This window comes from Ranitomeya variabilis, chromosome 2, assembly GCF_051348905.1.
Source record: "Ranitomeya variabilis isolate aRanVar5 chromosome 2, aRanVar5.hap1, whole genome shotgun sequence".
Classification (NCBI taxonomy): domain Eukaryota; kingdom Metazoa; phylum Chordata; class Amphibia; order Anura; family Dendrobatidae; genus Ranitomeya; species Ranitomeya variabilis.
Window position 1 is genome coordinate 551781149 of NC_135233.1, and position 20889 is coordinate 551802037.

Below are 20889 nucleotides of genomic sequence, written 5' to 3' on the forward strand. Positions count from 1 at the left end.
TCCGTTCCCCAGGCAGACCTCCAGCACGCAGTCCCACGCAAGCATCACTCCGTTCCCCAGGCAGACCTCCAGCACTCAGTCCCATGTAAACATCATTCCTTTCACCAGGGAGACCCCAAGCACGTGCACGAACATCCACTTACCTGATCTGTGACCCCAAACCACTCCAGCTCCCGCCACAACACCCGCAGCTTCCTCGTGCCTGCTCTACGCTATTGATGAAGAGGCGCCGCCCCTTCCTGTGACATCATCCCCACACATGGTCACATAGGCGTGACGTCAGCAGAGGTCCTCCTGGGTCCGGGCCACTTGGATTCAGCCTCTACCACAAGTGCAGGTCAGCGCGCCCTCCTCAGTGTAGAGTAGACACGTGACTGTATGGCCTGGGGCAGGCTTTAGTGGTTACTATGGGCAACGCCACTCTTGTTTTGCACGTAAAATAACCAGAATGTCGTGAGATTACAACCAGAGAAGTAGATGGAAGGTTCCCATAGTAACCAGTCCTGTGTGTGCTATTACTGTGTCACTAGGGGTTATTACCACAGGTGCTGGAGTCCATGGAGGCTGCTGTGCAACGGTTATTTTCATATCCCCATAGGAGTGAATGGGAGTAATGGAAACAGCACAGGGGGCAGCAGGGTGGCATGCTGAGGGGGGCTGTGCGCAGGATAGCGGGTCACTACTGATGGGGCCTGTAGCGGCTGTGCTCCCATGATCTGCCTCCAGAGTCTGCGCTCTACAGGCACAGTGGTGGGATGTATAGAAGTCTCATTAATGTGCTGTATCCCTGCACTGTATATTGGGGTACACAAAAAGGGTCTGATTAGGCAGTAAAAACAACTTTGTGTGCAGATCTTTTCTGTAATGTGGTTTACCGGAATGTATGATTTCTTTCAGATGGCGGCAGTGGACAGCTTTCATCTTTTATACAGAGAAGTGGCCAGATCCTGTCATCACCAGTTGGAGTTTTGGGCTGTGGTTGGCGCCCTGTACACGGCTCGGACAGGCCTGTGCATCTTGTGTGATTGCTACAGCCTGATCCAGCTCCATGTTGCCCCATGCCTGCTCCGTAAGAAGGACCTTGTCCAGCAGTATGGAGAATGGGCCGTGGTGACTGGTAAGTCGTAAACTCGGCTCACTTATCACAGCGGAAGATACTAAATGGTTTACATATGTTAAAAATTAACATTTCTACAATTTACTAATAGACTTTCATTATCAAAGCATCACTGATGTCCCACTGTCAGAGGCCCGGATACCAGGGGAAGCCACAGAGAGGGGGCTGGCTGCCAATTATAGTCCAATGTGGGGGCCATAACGAGTACCTCCACCAATGCGGGGGCCATAACGAGTACCTCCACCAATGCGGGGGCCATAACGAGTACCTCCACTAATGTGGGGGCCATAACGAGTACCTCCACCAATGCGGGGGCCATAACGAGTACCTCCACTAATGTGGGGGCCATAACGAGTACCTCCACCAATGCGGGGGCCATAACGAGTACCTCCACCAATGCGGGGGCCATAACGAGTACCTCCACCAATGCGGGGGCCATAACGAGTACCTCCACTAATGTGGGGGCCATAACAAGTACCTCCACCAATGCGGGGGCCATAACGAGTACCTCCACCAATGCGGGGGCCATAACGAGTACCTCCACCAATGCGGGGGCCATAACGAGTACCTCCACTAATGTGGGGGCCATAACGAGTACCTCCACCAATGCGGGGGCCATAACGAGTACCTCCACCAATGCGGGGGCCATAACGAGTACCTCCACCAATGTGGGGGCCGTAACGAGTCCCTCCACCAATGTGGGGGCCACAGCGAGTCCCTCCACCAATGCGGGGGCCATAACGAGTGCCTTCACTAATGTGGGGGCCATAACGAGTACCTCCACCAATGCGGGGGCCATAACGAGTACCTCCACCAATGCGGGGGCCATAACGAGTACCTCCACCAATGTGGGGGCCGTAACGAGTCCCTCCACCAATGTGAGGGCCACAGCGAGTCCCTCCACCAATGTGGGGGCCATAACTAGTACCTCCACCAATGTGGGGTGTCCTTTTTATTTAATGAGCTCAGACTTGTGAGCACCAAATAAAAGTTGTTGTCAGAAGTGATCTTGGTGCCATCCTAGAAGGTCTGACTTCTAGAGTGAGAGTTTGCCCAGGGGCATGGTTAGGACTAAATCCGAAAAATCTGACTGTAGGAAAAGAGAAATGTAAGGAGGATGCAGGCTGATTTTTTTTTCCATTTTCCTCCTAGGTGCCACCAATAGCATTGGCAAAGCTTATGCGGAAGAGCTGGCGAAGCGCGGCATGAATGTGCTGCTGATCTGCAGCGATAGGGCGCAGCTGCGCAGGGTTTCCGAGGCCCTCAGTGGAACTTACGGAGTTAATACCACCTTTATCGAGGTCGATTTCAGCCTGGGTCGTGAGGTGTATCCTTGCATTAGGGAAACATTAAGGAGTTTGGATGTCGGTATTTTAGTGAATAATGTTGGCATGTTCGCCGAGGGTCCACAGCGGGTCGTTGAGGTTCCAGAGGATAAAGTTTGGGAGACCCTTCATGTCAACATAGCTGCGGCTGTGATGATGGCGCACGTGGTGCTCCCCGGAATGGTGCAGAAGAAGCGAGGAGCCATCATCAATGTGATACCGGCATCTGGCGGCACGAGTGGCCCCCACACAGCTGCTTGTAAGGTGAGTATGTCCCTCACACGGCCGCTCTACAGCAGAACGGTCGTATAGAAAAAGTGATCAAACAAGTGGACGTTCATGTCACTTCATGGGACTAAAAAAAGTCACATGTCCTAATAATAGGAGTAAAATGTGTGCGATCCCCGCCTATCCAGCTCAGCAGCGCCTCCCCATGCCCCGTGTCAGGTGAGCGAGTGCATAGGGCAGTACTCTAGCCCAGGGGTGGGCAATTAATTTTCCCGAGGGGCCACATGAGAGACCATGAGTGTTGTGGAGGGCCGAACTAATAGCTTGAAATTAATTCTACTCCGTATTAATTTATTAATATTAATTGTATCACTTATTATTGAACATAATTGTATGCTGACACCCCCCTATGTAACTTTGAACCCCCACACAGCCCCTTATATACTGCATGAGCCCCACACAGCCTTTCCATTTACAGCATGAGCCCCACACAGCCTCCCCATGTACAGCATGAGCCCCACACAGCCTCCCCATGTACAGCATGTGGCCCACAAAGCCTCCCCATGTACTGCGTGAGCCCCAGTTTCCTCATATACTGCAAGAGGCCCCACACAGCCTCCCTATAAACTGCATGAGTCCCACAGTCTCCCCATGTTCACCCCGTAGAGTCCCCATGTTGACCCCCATAGAATCCCCATGTTCACCCCCATAGAATCCCCATGTCACCCCCATAGAATCCCCATGTCACCCCCATAGAATCCCCATGTCACCCCCATAGAATCCCCATGTCACCCCCATAGAATCCCCATGTCACCCCCATAGAATCCCCATGTCACCCTCATAGAATCCCCATGTCACCCCCATAGAATCCCCATGTTCCCCCCCATAGAATCCCCATGTTCCCCCCCATAGAATCCCCATGTTCCCCCCATAGAATCCCCATGTTCCACCCCATAGAATCCCCATGTTCCACCCCATAGAATCCCCATGTTCCCCCCCATAGAATCCCCATGTTGACCCCATAGAATCCCATGTTCACACCATAGAATCCCCATGTTCCCCCCCCCCATAGAATCCCCATGTTCCCCCCCATAGAATCCCCATGTTCCCCCCCATAGAATCCCCATGTTCCCCCCCATAGAATCCCCATGTTCCCCCCCATAGAATCCCCATGTTCCCCCCCATAGAATCCCCATGTTCCCCCCCATAGAATCCCCATGTCCCCCCCCCATAGAATCCCCATGTTCCCCCCCATAGAATCCCCATGTTCCCCCCCATAGAATCCCCATGTTCCCCCCCATAGAATCCCCATGTTCCCCCCCATAGAATCCCCATGTTCCCCCCCATAGAATCCCCATGTTCCCCCCCATAGAATCCCCATGTTCCCCCCCATAGAATCCCCATGTTCCCCCCCCCATAGAATCCCCATGTTCCCCCCCATAGAATCCCCATGTTCCCCCCCATAGAATCCCCATGTTCCCCCCCATAGAATCCCCATGTTCCCCCCCATAGAATCCCCATGTTCCCCCCCCATAGAATCCCCATGTTCCCCCCCCATAGAATCCCCATGTTCCCCCCCATAGAATCCCCATGTTCCCCCCCATAGAATCCCCATGTTCCCCCCCATAGAATCCCCATGTTCCCCCCCATAGAATCCCCATGTTCCCCCCCATAGAATCCCCATGTTCCCCCCCATAGAATCCCCATGTTCCCCCCCCCCATAGAATCCCCATGTTGACCCCATAGAATCCCATGTTCTCCCCATAGAATCCCATGTTCACCCCTTAGAATCCCCATGTTCACCCTCATAGAATCCCCATGTTCACCCTCATAGAATCCCCATGTTCACCCCCATAGAATCCCCATGTTCTCCCCATAGAGAATCCCCATGTTCTCCCCATAGAATCCCCATGTTCACCCCCACAGAATCCCCATGTTCTCCCCATAGAATCCCCACGTTAGTCATGTTAGACATTGAATTCTCCCCATGTAAATGTGGCACTTTTCCTCCTCCAGGCTCATCTGGAAACCTTCAGCCGACAGCTGGCTTCTGAGGTGTCCTCCTGTGGGATATTTGTGCAGTGCTTGACTCCTTTTTGTGTGGGAAGCAAATCTACATCATCTTACGGACCCTTATCACTGTTTGCCCCATCTCCTGAAGTTTATGCCCGTCATGCTGTGAGAACATTGGGGTTCTCTATCAGGACCACAGGATATTGGGCTCATTCTTTACAGGTAGCTTATATTTAGCTGGTATACCAGTATGTCCTTTTTTGCTCCATTTATGTAAATGTTAGAAGTGTTACTTTACTGTACTTTCCTGAAGCATTTTGTTTGAAAAAGCAATTTATTAAAGGGAAGGGACCTCACCCCTTAAAGTGGACCAATCATCAGGTCAAAATGGACTAGTTTTTGCTCTTATTTTACAGTATTCCCATTGTTCCTCTGAGTACTCTATTTTTTGTTTTTTCAAAATCCGCCATGTGGTTCCAGAGATATGAGCCTTTGTAATTAGTGCAACTTTTTATGGACCATACAAGGGTGCATTGCTGATAGAGTAGAGTAGCTTACAACACGCCCCCAAATAAAGTGTGAGCCACGCCCCCGAATAATGTGTTAGACATGCCCCAAATAATTTGAGTCACGCCCCCCAAATAGTGTGTGACCCACGCCCCAAAATAATGTGTGAGCCATGCCCCCAAATAAGTATGAGCCACGCCACAAATAATGTCACCCACACCCCCCAATAATGTGTGAGCCACACCCCCAAATAATGTGTGAGCCTCGCCTCCAAATGTGTGAGCTTGCCCCAAATCATGTGTGAGCAACACCACAAATAGTGTGTGAGCCATGCCCCCAAATAGTGTGTGAGACAGTCCCCAAATAATGTGTGAGCCACACTCCCCAATAATGTGTGAACCACGCCCCAAATGTGTGAGCCACACCCCCAAATAATGTGTGAGCAATGCCCCAAATAATGTGTGAGCCACGCCCCCAAATAGTGTGTGAGACAGTCCCCAAATAATGTGTGAGCCACACTCCCCAATAATGTGTGAACCACGCCCCAAATGTGTGAGCCACGCCCCAAATGTGTGAGCCATACCCCCAAATAATGTGTGAGCAATGCCCCAAATAATGTGAGTCTCGCCCCCATTAATGTGAGCCACGCCCCCAAATAATGTGTGAGCCACGCCCCCAATAATGTGTGAGCCACGCCCCCAATAATGTGTGAGCCACGCCCCCAATAATGTGTGAGCCACGCCCCCAATAATGTGTGAGCCACGCCCCCAATAATGTGTGAGCCACGCCCCCATTAACCCCTTCATGACCCAGCCTATTTTGGCCTTAATGACCTTGCCGTTTTTTGCAATTCTGACCAGTGTCCCTTTATGAGGTAATAACTCAGGAACGCTTCAACGGATCCTAGCGGTTCTGAGACTGTTTTTTCGTGACATATTGGGCTTCATGTTAGTGGTAAATTTAGGTCGATAATTTCTGAGTTTATTTGTGAAAAAAACGGAAATTTGGCAAAAAATTTGAAAATTTCGCAATTTTCACATTTTTTATTTTTATTCTGTTAAACCAGAGAGTTATGTGACACAAAATAGTTAATAAATAACGTTTCCCACATGTCTACTTTACATCAGCACAATTTTGGAAACAATTTTTTTTTTGCTAGGAAGTTATAAGGGTTAAAATTTGACCAGTGATTTCTCATTTTTACAACAAAATTTACAAAACCATTTTTTTTAGGGACCACCTCACATTTGAAGTCATTTTGAGGGTTCTATATGGCTGAAAATACCCAAAAGTGACACCATTCTAAAAACTGCACCCCTCAAGGTGCTCAAAACCACATTCAAGAAGTTTATTAACCCTTCAGGTGTTTCACAGCAGCAGAAGCAACATGGAAGTAAAAAATGAACATTTAACTTTTTAGTCACAAAAATGATCTTTTAGCAACAATTTTTTTATTTTCCCAAGGGTAAAAGGAGAAACTGGACCAGGGACGTTGTCCAATTTGTCCTGAGTACGCTGATACCTCATATGTGGGGGTAAACCACTGTTTGGGCGCACGGCAGGGCTCGGAAGGGAAGGAGCGCCATTTGACTTTTTGAATGAAAAATTGGCTCCAATCTTTAGCGGACACCATGTCGCGTTTGGAGAGCCCCCGTGTGCCTAAACATTGGAGCTCCCCCACAAGTGACCACATTTTGGAAACTAGACCCCCCAAGGAACTTATCTAGAAGCATAGTGAGCACTTTAAACCCCCAGGTGCTTCACAAATTGATCCGTAAAAATGAAAAAGTACTTTTTTTTCACAAGAAAATTATTTTAGCCTCAATTTTTTCATTTTCACATGGGCAACAGGATAAAATGGATCCTAAATTTTGTTGGGCAATTTCTCCTGAGTACACCAATACCTCACATGTGGGGGTAAACCACTGTTTGGGTGCACGGCAAGGCTCGGAAGGGGAGGCGTGCCATTTGACTTTTTGAATGGAAAATTAGCTCCAATCGTTAGCGGACACCATGTCGCGTTTGGAGAGCCCGTGTGCCTAAACATTGGAGCTCCCCTACAAGTGACCCCATTTTGGAAACTAGACCCCCCAAGGAACTTATCTAGATGCATAGTGAACACTTATAACCCCCAGGTGCTTCACAGAAGTTTATAACGCAGAGCCGTGAAAATAAAATAATTTTTCTTTCCTCAAAAATGATTTTTAGCCCAGAATTTTTTATTTTCCCAAGGGTAATAGGAGAAATTGGACCCCAAATGTTGTTGTCCAGTTTGTCCTGAGTACGATGATACCCCATATGTGGGGGTAAACCACTGTTTGGGCGCACGGCAGGGCTCGGAAGGGAAGGCACGCCATTTGGCTTTTTGAATGGAAAATTAGCTCCAATCATTAGCGGACACCATGTCGCGTTTGGAGAGCCCCTGTGTGCCTAAACATTGGAGCTCCTGCACAAGTGACCCCATTTTGGAAACTAGACCTCCCAAGGAACTAATCTAGATGTGTGGTGAGCACTTTGAACCCCCAAGTGCTTCACAGAAGTTTATAACGCAGAGCCGTGAAAATAATAAATGTGTTTCCTTTCCTCAAAAATATTTTTTTAGCCCAGAATTTTTTATTTTTGCAAGAGTAACAGGAGAAATTGGACCTCAAAAGTTGTTGTCCAGTTTCTCCTGAGTACGCTGATACCCCATATGTGGGGGTAAACCACTGTTTGGGCACATGCCGGGGCTCGGAAGGGAAGTAGTGACGTTTTGGAATGCAGACTTTGATGGAATGGTCTGCGGGCATCATGTTACGTTTGCAGAGCCCCTGATGTGCCTAAACAGTAGAAACACCCCACAAGTGACCCCATTTTGGAAACTAGACCCCCGAAGGAACTAATCTAGATGTGTGGTGAGCACTGTCAACCCCCAAGTGCTTCACAGAAGTTTATAACGCAGAGCCGTGAAAATAAAAAATAATTGTTCTTTCCTCAAAAATTATGTTTTAGCAAGTAATTTTTTATTTTTGCAAGGGTAACAGGAGAAATTGGACCCCAACAGTTGTTGCCCAGTTTGTCCTGAGTACGCTGGTACCCCAAATGTGGGGGTAAACCACTGTTTGGGCGCACGTCGGGGCTTGGAAGGGCGGGAGCACCATTTGACTTTTTGAACGCAAGATTGGCTGGAATCAATGGTGGCGCCATGTTGCGTTTGGAGACCCCTGATGTGCCTAAACAGTGGAAACCCCTCAATTCTAACTTCAACACTAACCCCAACACACCCCTAATCCTAATCCCAACTGTAGCCATAACCCTAATCACAACCCTAACCCCAACACACCCCTAACCACAACCCTAACCGCAACACACCCGTAACCCTAATTCCAACCCTAATCCTAACCCTAATCCCAACCGTAACCCTAATCCCAACCCTAACCACAACTGTAACCCCAACACACCCCTAACCCTATCCGTAACCCTAACCACAAGCCTAATCTTAACCCTATTTCAAACCCTAGCCCTAATTCCAACCCTAACTCTAATTCCAACCCTAACCCTAAGGCTATGTGCCCACGTTGCGGATTCGTGTGAGATTTTTCCGCACGATTTTTGAAAAATCTGCAGGCAAAAGGCACTGCGTTTTACCTGCGGATTTACAGCAGATTTCCGGTGTTTTTTTGTGCGGATTTCACCTGCGGATTCCTATTGAGGAACAGGTGTAAAACGCTGCGGAATCCGCACAAAGAATTGACATGCTGCGGAAAATACAACGCAGCGTTTCTGCACGGAATTTTCCGCACCATGGGCACAGCGGCCAATCCGCTGCGGATCCGCGGCCAATCCGCGGCGGATCCGCGGCCAATCCGCTGCGGATCCGCGGCCAATCCGCTGCCAATCCGCTGCCGATCCGCGGCCAATCCGCTGCCAATCCGCTGCCGATCCGCGGCCAATCCGCTGCGGATCCGCTGCGGATCCGCTGCGGATCCGCTGCGGATCCGCTGCTGATCCGCTGCGGATCCGCGGCCGATCCGCGGCCGATCCGCTGCCGATCCGCTCTGTGTGCACATGCCATAACCCTACCCCTAACCCTAACCCTACCCGTAACCCTACCCCTAGTTCTAACCCTAGTTCTAACCCTAACCCTAGTGGAAAAAGAAAAAAAAATATTTTCTTTATTTTATTATTGTCCCTACCTATGGGGGGTGATAAAGGGGGGGGGGTTTATTTATTATTTTTTTATTTTGATCGCTGTGATAGAACCTACCACAGCGATCAAAATGTACTTGTAATGAATCTGCCGGCCGTCAGATTCGGCGGGCGCACTGAGCATGCGCCCGCCATTTTGGAAGATGGCGGCGCCCAGCGAGGAGACAGACCGACACTGGGAGCCTCGGTAAGTATAAGGGGGGGGTGACATAGGAGCAGGGGGGGAGCGGGCAGGAGGACGGGGGAGCGGAGCACAGGACGGAGGGGACCGGACCCCATAACGGAGCACTGGGGGGGCGATCGGTGGGGTGGGGGGGGGTCACTTCAGGTTTTCCAGCCATGGCCGATGGTATTGCAGCATCGGCCATGGCTGGATTGTAATATTTCACCAGTTTTTTAGGTGAAATATTACAAATCGCTCTGATTGGCAGTTTCACTTTCAACAGCCAATCAGAGCGATCGTAGCCACGGGGGGGTGAAGCCACCCCCCCTGGGCTGAAGTACCACTCCCCCTCTCCCTGCAGATCGGGTAAAATAGGAGTTAACCCCTTCACCCGATCTGCAGGGACGCGATCATTCCATGACGCCACATAGGCGTCATGGGTCGGATTGGCACGGGTTTTCATGACGCCTACGTGGCGTCATGGGTCGGGAAGGGGTTAATGTGTGAGCCACGCCCCCATTAATGTGTGGGCCACGCCCCCAAATAATGTGTGAGCCACGCCCCCGAATAATGTGTGAGCCATGCCCCCCGAATAATGTGTGAGCCATGCCCCCGAATAATGTGTGAGTTCATTAATGTGTGAACACTTTATATAGACAGTGTGGAACAGTGTGGTGGATTAAAAAATAAAAACTCACAATACTTGAGGGGGTGGGGTGGCGGGAATACACTGTTCGCATAAATATTAGGCAATTTGTAATTTTATGATTACCGTAATTTTATTATTGAACAACTACAATGCTGTCAGTCAAATCAAAAGGTTAATAAACCTGAATGTTTAAGAAAGTACAAGTGATATTTTATCTTTCATAGGAGAATATCTGTGTGCAAAATTATTGGGCAACTATTACTGTGCAGTATTATTATGTAACTAAATTAAAAAAAGCACATTTTCCATCTCAATTACCGTATTTATTTTCATCTGTTAAAGTGAGAATATTAATAACCAAGCGAATCAAAATGTAGAAACAAACATTTATGACATTTCAAAAGAATATATCAGTGAGCAATATAGTGTCTTCTAAAAACTGTCCGTAGGTTTGGGAGTTGATTGTGAGTCCATCTTCAACGCAAAAAAGTCCAACCAGCCCATCTTTAATAATACCAGCCCATAGCAGTGCCCACCTCCACCCTGCTGACATCTGAGTGGAAGTGGAGATCTGTGCCCATTACTGATCCTTCCATGGGTCCATCCGTCTGGTCCATCAACAGTCACTCTCCTTGTCATCAGTCCATAAAACCTTTGAAAAATCCATCTTCAGATATTTCTTGGCCCAGTCTTGATGTCACAACTCAGATGTCGGGTGATCCGGGACCAGAGGCTCCTTCCCTGTCCCTAACACTAGGGTTCACCCTAGTTCGCCCTATTCCCTGGAATACTTCCGAAGGTGAAGATGCCGGGGCCACCAACCTTGCCTTATCTCCTCTTTATCGGTCGTCCATGACAGCACCAGGGAGAGAGGGGATCCGCCCTTCAGGAACAGGAAACCTACAGATACATAAGGGTGGCACCTCTCCCACGCATCAGTTGGTTTCCTGTTCCTGGAGGACAGGATGCCCTACAGATTTCTACTTTTTTCATCTGAGAATACCCAGGCCGGCTGTCCGACCCAGGTAGCGAGGGGGTCTTCTACCTTGAGCAGTGCGGACGCTGGAAGCGCCACGGTGGGTCCGGGTAGGGCTCCACCACAGTGGGCGGAGCGGAGTCCGGAGGATGTCCGTCTCCAGAGACCAGCATCGGTGAGTATTTTCCTCCCCCCCCCCCCCCCCCCCCCCCCCCGGGGTCCGTTCAGCCAGCCTGGTGCCTCTGCAGATCCTGCGGCCGTCTGTCGTCCGGTTCGCGGGTCTCAGCGTGGCGGTGTGCGGTGGGGTCGGCCGGCGGCACTGGAATCAGTCCCCCGGGGTCGGGCCTCGGCCTCCATACGCGTCCCTGTGTGCTTTTTCCGGCACCAGAAGTGGCGCGGCAGGGGGGCGGGGCCTAAACCTAAACTGTGCTGCAGCCTCGTGCAGCGATGGCGGCGGCATGGGGGGCGGTCGGAGGCTATAGGGGGACTGGCGGCCACACGGGGAGGGGGCGGTACCCTTGGCCACACACCTGCTGACAATCCGGATCCGGGGGAAAGGCTATACACTGTGTTCCAAGTTATTATGCAAATTGGATTTAAGTGTCAAAATGATTTAATTGTTTTGTTTTTCAAATAAACTGATGGATGGCATTGTGTCTCAGGGCTCAATGGATCACTGAAATCAATCTTAAACACATGTGATAATTAGTTTTCCAGGTGATTCTAATTAAAGGAAAACTACTTAAAAATGATGTTCCACATTATTAAGCAGGTCACAGTTTTCAAGTAACATGAGAAAGAAAAAGGATCTCTCTGCTGCCGAAAAGCATCAAATAGTGCAATGCCTTGGTCAAGGGATGAAAACATTAGATATTTCTTGAAAATTTAAGCGTGATCATCTTACTGTTAAGAGATTTGTGGCTGAATCTGAGCACAGTCGTGTTCGTGCTGATAAAGGCATAATGAGGAAGGTTTCTGCCAGGCAAGTTCATCGGATAAAGAGAGCAGCTGCTATAAAGCCATTACAAACCAGCAAACAGATATTTGAAGCCACTGATGCCTCTGGAGTCCCTCGAACCTCAAGGTGTAGGATCCTTCAAAGGCTTGCTTTGGTTCATAAACCTACTATTCGGCCACCCTTAAACAGTGTTCACAAGCAGAAACGGTTGTAGTGGGCCCAGACATACATGAAGACTAATTTTCAAACAGCCTTGTTTACTGATGAGTGTCGAGCAACCCTGGATGGTCCAGATGGATGGAGTAGTGGATGGTTGGTGGAAGGCCACCATGTCCCAACAAGACTGCGACGTCAGCAAGGAGGTGGAGGAGTCATGTTTTTGGACGGAATCATGGGGAAACAGCTAGTAGGGCCCTTTAAAGTTCCTGAAGATGTGAAAATGATCTCTGCAAAGTATATAGAGTTTCTGACTGACAACTTTCTTCCATGGTATAAAAAGCATAAATGTGCCTTCAGGAGCAAAGTCCTCTTCATGCATGACAATGCACCATCTCATGCTGCAAAGAATACCTGAGTCATTGGCTGCTACGGGCATAAAAGGAGATAAACTCATGCTGTGGCCACCATCTTCCCCTGACCTCAACCCTATAGAGAACCTTTGGAGTATCATCAAGCAAAAGATCTATGAGAATGGGAGGCCGTTCACATCAAAACAGCAGCTCTGGGAGGCTATTCTGACTTCATGCAAAGAAATACAAGCAGAAACTCTCCAAAAACTCACAAGTTCAATGGATGCAAGAATTGTGAAGGTGACATCAAATAAAGGTTCCTATGTTAACATGTAACTTGGCTTGTTAGGATGTTTTGGAGTTAAATAGCTTTTTTGTTCAGTGAATGTAACCTCCTAATGCTGCAAATTCCACAAATGAGCATTTTCAGTTCTTTAAAACATATCAAATGTCTAGAAATTCTACTGTGCATAATAATTTGGAACAGTGCATTTCGAGGTTTTATTCATTTTGGAGATTATACTGTTATCATTGGGAGGTTTCTTCAATACAATTCGATGTATACTATAACGGGTGATGACTTTTATTAGACTGACTGTCATTTGGACCAACCATTTAGGAAAATCCGAGAAAAATATAATTTGCATAATAATTTGGAACATAGTGTATATAGCTGCACAGAAGGCTGCAGGGCAGCTAATGAGCCCATGTGCAGCAATGGATGAGCCAGAAGCTCCCGTCGGTCTGCTGGAGCAGGAGCAGGACAGAGCCTCGGAAAGGTCCCATGCTAACCCCCAGCCGAAGACCCGAGGACGCAGTGATCAGCCCAGTCGCAGGACTTCGTCTAGACTGAAGGATCCGGTTCGCTCCCCCAGTAATCCGGTACCTACCGCTGCTGCCTGGGTAAGAGATCTTCGTGAACGTGCCCTCATGCAGTCTTTTCCCATGTTTTTTCCTTAGGGGAAAAAGTGCGCTGGTAAAGTAAAGCATAAGGAGTGCGCACTATGTGGCTGCTCTTTGCCAGACGCCTACCCTAAAAGACTATGTCAGTCGTGTGTACGACAGACGGTAGGGAGTAAAGGATATATATATATATATATATATATATATATATATATATATATATATATATATATATATATATATATATATATATATATATATATATATATATATATATATATATAGACAAAACACTCCGGGATCGCCTTTGCTGGGGTCAAAGGTCACGTGGTTTGTGCATTGAACTCTGAGGCGACAGCAGGTTTCCAAGTTGACTGACCTCAGGTCAGGTTTATTAAAGTGAAAGCAAATACAGAAAACAAAACATAAAAATAAATCCTAGCCAGTCCGGCGCTAACTAAACAAATACGTTGCTATCTAACAACTGGGGGGGCTTCTCCCTCCCAGCTAACATTACACAGATCATGAGCACAGCTCTCACTCACGTTTGTCTCACACAGACAGGCATTCTGTGTGCCCCAGGCTGACACCTGAAACCTCCAGCTGGTCAGCCTTTATTCCTGCACTTATTAACCCCTCGGTATCCTGAAGATACTGAGCGGCCTAATTCACATAGGACAAATACCTGGGCGAGATATACCTGCCCCCGACTACCAGACCGACATGACTCTTACATATCCTCCCCCCCTGCTCAGACCACTCAGGTCGAGCAAGAATACTCTCAAAACAGTGTACTCGGGACAGGGCATCAGCGTTCCCCATCTGCACCCCGGGGCGGTGCTCCACCGTGAAAGAGTAAGCCTGCAGGGCAAGGAACCACCGGGTTACCCGACTATTACGGTCCTTGTGGAGATGCATCCACTTGAGAGGGGCATGGTCCGTGACCAGCCTAAACTTCCTACCTGCCAGGTAATATTTGAGGGAGTCGAGAGCCCATTTGATGGCTAGGCACTCTTTTTCAATCACGGCATACCTCTGCTCATGTACATTCAGTTTCCGACTGAGGTAGAGGACCGGGTGTTCGACTCCGTCCCTTACCTGGGAAAGTACAGCTCCGACACCAGTATCAGAAGCATCAGTTTGCACCACAAACTCGCTGCTGAAATCAGGAGTTACTAGTACGGGCTGAGAGCACAAAGCCCGTTTCAGACTGTGGAAGGCCTCTTCAGCCGCTGAGGACCATTTTACCATGACGGAATCCTTCTCTTTGGTAAGATCCGTCAAGGGGGTATCCATGGCCGCAAAGTTGGGTATGAACCGGCGATAATAGCCGGCAATGCCCAGGAAAGCTTGAACTTGTTTCTTGTTCACTGGTTGCGGCCAGCCCTGAATTGCCTGTATTTTGTCGATCTGGGGTTTAACCACTCCTCTGCCAATCACGTAGCCCAAGTATCGGGCTTCTTCAAGGCCGATGTGACATTTCTTGGGATTCGCCGTTAAGCCTGCGTCTCTCAGGTCATCAATCACTGCCTGTACCTTCCGGAGGTGAGCTTCCCAGTCCACGCTGTAAATTATGATGTCGTCTAGGTAGGCAGAAGCGTACTGCCTGTGGGGCCTCAAGACTCGATCCATCAATCTCTGGAACGTTGCTGGGGCTCCGTGAAGTCCAAACGGCATGTAGATATACTGGAACAGCCCTTCCGGTGTAGCAAATGCCGTCTTCTCTCTGGCTGCCTCGGCCAGAGGGATCTGCCAGTACCCCTTTGTTAGATCCAGGGTCGTAATGTATCGGGCTTTACCCAGCCGATCGATCAACTCATCGACCCGGGGCATACGGTAGGCATCAAATTTAGAAACCGCATTCAGTTTCCTAAAGTCATTGCAAAACCGTATAGAGCCATCCGGCTTAGGTATCAACATGATTGGACTGGACCAGGCGCTGTGCGACTCTTCAATGACTCCTAAGTCCAACATTGCCTTCACCTCCCGGGAGACGGCTTCACGGCGTGCTTCCGGAATCCGGTATGGCTTCACATGAACTGTGACACCAGGCTCTGTGACAATCTCATGTTTCACTAGCCTAGTCTGGCCAGGTTTTTCCGAGAAAAACTGTTGGTTCTGTAACAAAAACTGCTTAACCTCAGATTTTTGTCGTTCAGAGAGAGTCTCGGCAATCTGCACCTCCGGTACGGTAGGTGAGCAAACCGGACGGGGCAGATCCGCTGTTAGGGCAGCGCGGTCTTTCCAGGGTTTTATCAGATTCACAGGATAAATCTGTTCTGGTTTTCTCTTACCAGGCTGGTGCACTTTATAGTTCACTTCTCCAACTCGTTCCATGACCTCAAAGGGGCCCTGCCATTTCGCCAGAAATTTACTATCCACCGTAGGGATTAGGATCAACACCCTATCCCCGGGTGCAAACGTACGGACCTTGGCGCCTCTATCATAACTTAGCCTCTGGGCTCCCTGGGCCTGTAACATATGTTCCCTAACAACGGGCATGACAGCAGCAATACGGTCCTGCATTTGCGTTACATGGTCTATCACCGTTTTAAAGGGAGTGACTTGACCTTCCCAGGTTTCTTTTGCAACGTCCAACAGTCCACGGGGACGACGGGCGTATAATAGCTCGAAAGGCGAGAACCCTGTGGAAGACTGGGGAACTTCCCTAATGGCAAACAGCAAATAGGGTAACAAGTAATCCCAGTTCTTCCCATCTTTGTCTATCGCCTTCCGGAGCATCTGCTTTAAGGTTTTATTGAACCGCTCAACCAACCCATCTGTTTGAGGGTGATAGACAGACGTACGCAACTGGTCTATTTGTAAGAGCCTGCAGAGCTCCTTCATCACCCTTGACATAAAGGGAGTCCCCTGGTCGGTAAGTATCTGTTTTGGAATTCCCACCCGACTAAACACTTGTACCAACTCTTTGGCGATCGTTTTGGTAGCAGTGTTACGCAAAGGGATGGCTTCTGGGTAACGAATGGCATAGTCCATGATGACGAGGATATGTTGGTGCCCACGTGCGGACCGGGGAAGGGGCCCAACCAGATCCATCCCAATTCTCTCAAAAGGGACCCCAATGATAGGGAGGGGTACCAAAGGGCTACAGAACCGAGTTTTAGGCGCAGAGACTTGGCACTCTGGACAGGACTCACAATAGTTACGCACATCATTATGTATTCCGGGCCACACAAAACAATGCGATATCCTTTCTGTGGTTTTCTGTACCCCCAGATGTCCCCCCATTATATGTCCGTGGGCCAGGTCCAGTACCTTCCGCCGATAAGGTTTGGGTACCACTAACTGTTGCACAATATCTTCCCCTTTTTTCTCTACCTGGTAGAGTAAATCATTTTCAAGAACCATGTACGGGTACGCTAGCCTAGTGTCAGGTTCTACGGGTACGCTATCTATCATTTTTACATTTTTCCTAGCCTGAGTCAGGGTAGGATCTTTCATTTGTTCGCTGTGGAAGTCATCCAACTGGACTCCCAAATCTGGTAGGCAGGGTGCTGGATGGCTGTCTGCCTCCGCCTCTCGCTGAGTTTCCTCAGTTTCCTCAGTTTCCCCCGCCATAACTGAGAAGGGGAACTGAAGGTTAGATTCAATAACCTCCCCAGTAACGTCTGCCTGTGGGACCTCCTCTAGGAGTTCGGGACCTCCAGATGGCATGGGAAAAGATTCACAGCTACGGTGAAGGAGCAACTGATTCTCCCACAACTGCCAGAAATGGGGAAAATCCCTGCCCAGGATTACATCCTGTAACAATGCGGGAACGAGTCCCACTTTGTGTTGCACAGACCCATAGGGAGTGGAAATCGATATGACCGCTGTTAGGTACGAGCAGGTGTCACCATGCACACACGTTACAGAAAATTTGTCAGACGAACCAGACGGAAGTGCCACCAGACTAGCTTTCACCAGAGTCACCACGCTTCCAGAGTCTAGTAACGCCACAACACTTTTCCCATCAACAGATAATTCACACAGGTGTTTCGCTATATCATTTTGACCCGCATTCACATTCACTAGCCGTGTAACCAAAGACATGCGTTTCTTAGAGTCTGTAATATCGCACTGCATGGGTTCAGTGGTAACAGGACAGTTCGCAGAAATATGGCCCTTCTCATGGCAGCGGAAACACCTAACAGGCCCCCTATTGAGCCCACCGTCCATCAGTCTCGGTCTCGGAGTGCGAGCAGCCCCGTGTTCCTCCCCCACAGTTTTTGGCGATTTTCCTTCACCCGTAGTCGCTGGAACAGTCTTACCGGTTCCACGAGGAGAAGGCACAGACCGGGTGCCAGTGGTTTCGTCGGGAAGTCCTTCTGCCATGGAATAACGCTCGACCAACTCCACAAGTTGATCCGCTGTCGTGGGATTTCCTTGGCTTACTGTTGTGAAATCTGTTAGTGGGCTCCCTCTTGTGGTCACAACTGGTACTGTGTGAGTGTTGTCTTTGGGCTCCCTCTGGTGGTTTTGTTTATCTTCCTGCGGGTTTGAGGCAGGATCAGCTGTCTCGTTATCCACCAGTGAGGTTTTCTATTTAGCTCAGCTGCAACTTCACTTGTTGCCTGCTGTCAATGTGTTCAGACCTATTCTGATTTCATCTGGCTACGTTTGGTCTCAGTCTTTCCAAGACAAGCTAAGTTTTGCTTTTCAGTTTTGTTCTCTCATCTGTTATCAATATGTGCTTTGTGTATGATGAGTTTAATCCAGCTTTCTAACATGTGATTTCCTGCTTGCTGGTAGCTCTGGGGTTCAGACTTGCTCCCCTCACACCGTTAGCTGGTGTGAGGGGCTCGCGCATTCTCTGAGTGGATTTTTAGAGGGTTTTTTACTGACCGCATAGATCCCTTTCTATTTTCTGCTATCTAGTATTAGCGGGCCTCCTTTGCTAAATCTGATTCATCTCTGTGTTTGTATTTTCCCCTTAACTCACCGTTATTATCTGTGGGGGGCCTTTCTATATCTTTGGGGATCATTTCCACTGAGGCAAGGGAGGTCTTGCTTTCTCTCTAGGAGTAGTCAGTTTCTCAGGCCGTGACGAGACGTCTAGGATTTTAGGCACGTTCCACGGCTGCCTATAGTTGTTTGTGGTTAGGATCAGGTATGCGGTCAGTCCAGTTACCACCACCCCAGAGCTGGTCTATTGTTTAGTACTTAGCAGGTCAGGTTTTCGGATCCTCTGACACTGGGATCATAACAGCTTACCCACCTTTTCAGCGCTGGAGGTAGCACTCTCAGATACTTGTCCAGGACAACCCGCTGAATTATTTCTGGGGTTGTCAGTACCTCGGGTTGCAGCCATTTCTTTGTCAAGTAGATCAGGTCGAACATCTGAGACCGCGGCGGTTTATCTGGCTGGTATGTCCACTGATGTACCCTCTGTGCACGGACAGCCGTCGTTACACCTAGCCGGGCCAGGATCTCAACTTTCAGCTTCTCAAAGTCCTGAGCGACTTCCGGGTCCAAGTCATGGTAAGCTTTTTGGGCCTCGCCGGAGAGAAACGGAGCAATCAAATCGGCCCATCGTGCCTTTGGCCACTTTTCCCTCAACGCCGTCCGCTCAAACGTTGTCAGGTATGCTTCGACGTCATCTTCTGCAGTCAACTTTTGCCAGTACCGACTCACATGGATCCTTCTGGACTCTGCTTCCGGGTCTACCTCAGGCATGCTCACCAGGCGCTGCGCCACCTGTTGGAGAAGGTGGCGGTCTGCAGCCGTCATGTCCACTAATTCCTTCAGCTGTGCGGCCATCAAGCGATTAGCTTCATGCTGTGTGGCAGTGGCCTGCACTAGGGCTTTCACCACGTCTTCCATACTGTCGCCTGTGCCACGTGTTGCCCACAATTCTCCACCACAATGTGACAAAACACTCCGGGATCGCCTTTGCTGGGGTCAAAGGTCACGTGGTTTGTGCATTGAACTCTGAGGCGACAGCAGGTTTCCAAGTTGACTGACCTCAGGTCAGGTTTATTAAAGTGAAAGCAAATACAGAAAACAAAACATAAAAATAAATCCTAGCCAGTCCGGCGCTAACTAAACAAATACGTTGCTATCTAACAACTGGGGGGGCTTCTCCCTCCCAGCTAACATTACACAGATCATGAGCACAGCTCTCACTCACGCTTGTCTCACACAGACAGGCATTCTGTGTGCCCCAGGCTGACACCTGAAACCTCCAGCTGGTCAGCCTTTATTCCTGCACTTATTAACCCCTCGGTATCCTGAAGATACTGAGCGGCCTAATTCACATAGGACAAATACCTGGGCGAGATATACCTGCCCCCGACTACCAGACCGACATGACTCTTACAATATATATATATATATATATATATATATATATATATATATATATATATATATATATATTCTACTATATAATTGTCTAAGGGTACTTCCGTCTGTCCTTCTGTCTGTCACCGTTATTCGTTCGCTGATTGGTCTCGGCAGCTGCCTGTCATGGCTGCCGCGACCAATCAGCGACGCGCACAGTCCAGAAAAAAATGGCCGCTTACTCCCCGCACTCACTGCCGGCGCCCGCATACACCGCTCACACAGGGTTAATGCCGGCGGTAACGGACCGCGTTATGCCGCGGGTAACGCACTCCGTTACAGCTGCTATTAACCCTGTGTGTCCCCAACTTTGTACTATTGACGCTGTTAAAAATAATAAATAAAAAAAAAAAACCTGCTATACTCACCCTCCGCCGCCTTTCTCGCTCCTCGCCACGCTCCCCGGACCACTCCATTACAAGCGTCAGCTTGCGGTGCGGTCCCGTCCCAGGGCTGGTGTGCGGCAAGGACCTGCCGTGACGTCACGGTCATGTGACCGCGACGTCTTCATAGGTCCTGCTCCCACCAGCCCTGGCACTTGCAATGGAACTCGGCTTCAGGAAAATGGCCGCCGCGATCTCGATCTGCGCACGCGCAGCATCCAGCGGCCATTTTCCTGAAGCCGACCACTACCATCTGCACAGGATCCCAGGAAGAGAAGAGGCAGGACGCAGAGGAGCAGCGACAAGAATGGTGAGTATGATACACTACAAGGGGCCCTCGGATCGTTAGGTGAGTGTGTTTATTTTTTATTTTTTGGCCCTATACGTGCCTCGGTAATATACTACGTCACTGGGCAATATCCTACGTGGCTCTGCTGTATACTACAAGGCTGGGCAATATACTACGTGGCTGGACAATATACTACAAAGCTGTGCAATATACTATGTGGCTCTGTGCAATATACCACGTAGCTGCGCAATATCCTACCTCGCTGTGCTGTATACTATGTAGCTGGGCAATATACTACGTGACTGGGCAATATACTACGTAAATGGGCAATATACTACG

General features: G+C 49.2%; 1 protein-coding gene across 3 annotated transcripts in view; it reads left to right on the forward strand.

Moving 5' to 3' along the window:
- Positions 1 to 222: 222 nt before the first annotated feature.
- Positions 223 to 20889, forward strand: part of LOC143807028 (inactive hydroxysteroid dehydrogenase-like protein 1) — a 47346-nt gene continuing 26679 nt past the window's right edge. For 2 of the 3 annotated variants that reach the window (XR_013221621.1, XM_077288184.1), the window contains exons 1-4: positions 223 to 337; positions 898 to 1117; positions 2270 to 2706; positions 4687 to 4905. Coding sequence is in view for 1 of the 3 variants with exons in the window: in XM_077288184.1 (XP_077144299.1) it covers positions 898 to 1117; positions 2270 to 2706; positions 4687 to 4905 (876 nt within the window). In the remaining 2 variants the exon portion in view is untranslated. Of the gene's footprint in view, positions 338 to 420; positions 506 to 897; positions 1118 to 2269; positions 2707 to 4686; positions 4906 to 20889 lie in introns of those variants that run through there. The other variant, XR_013221622.1, reaches the window with a different exon arrangement.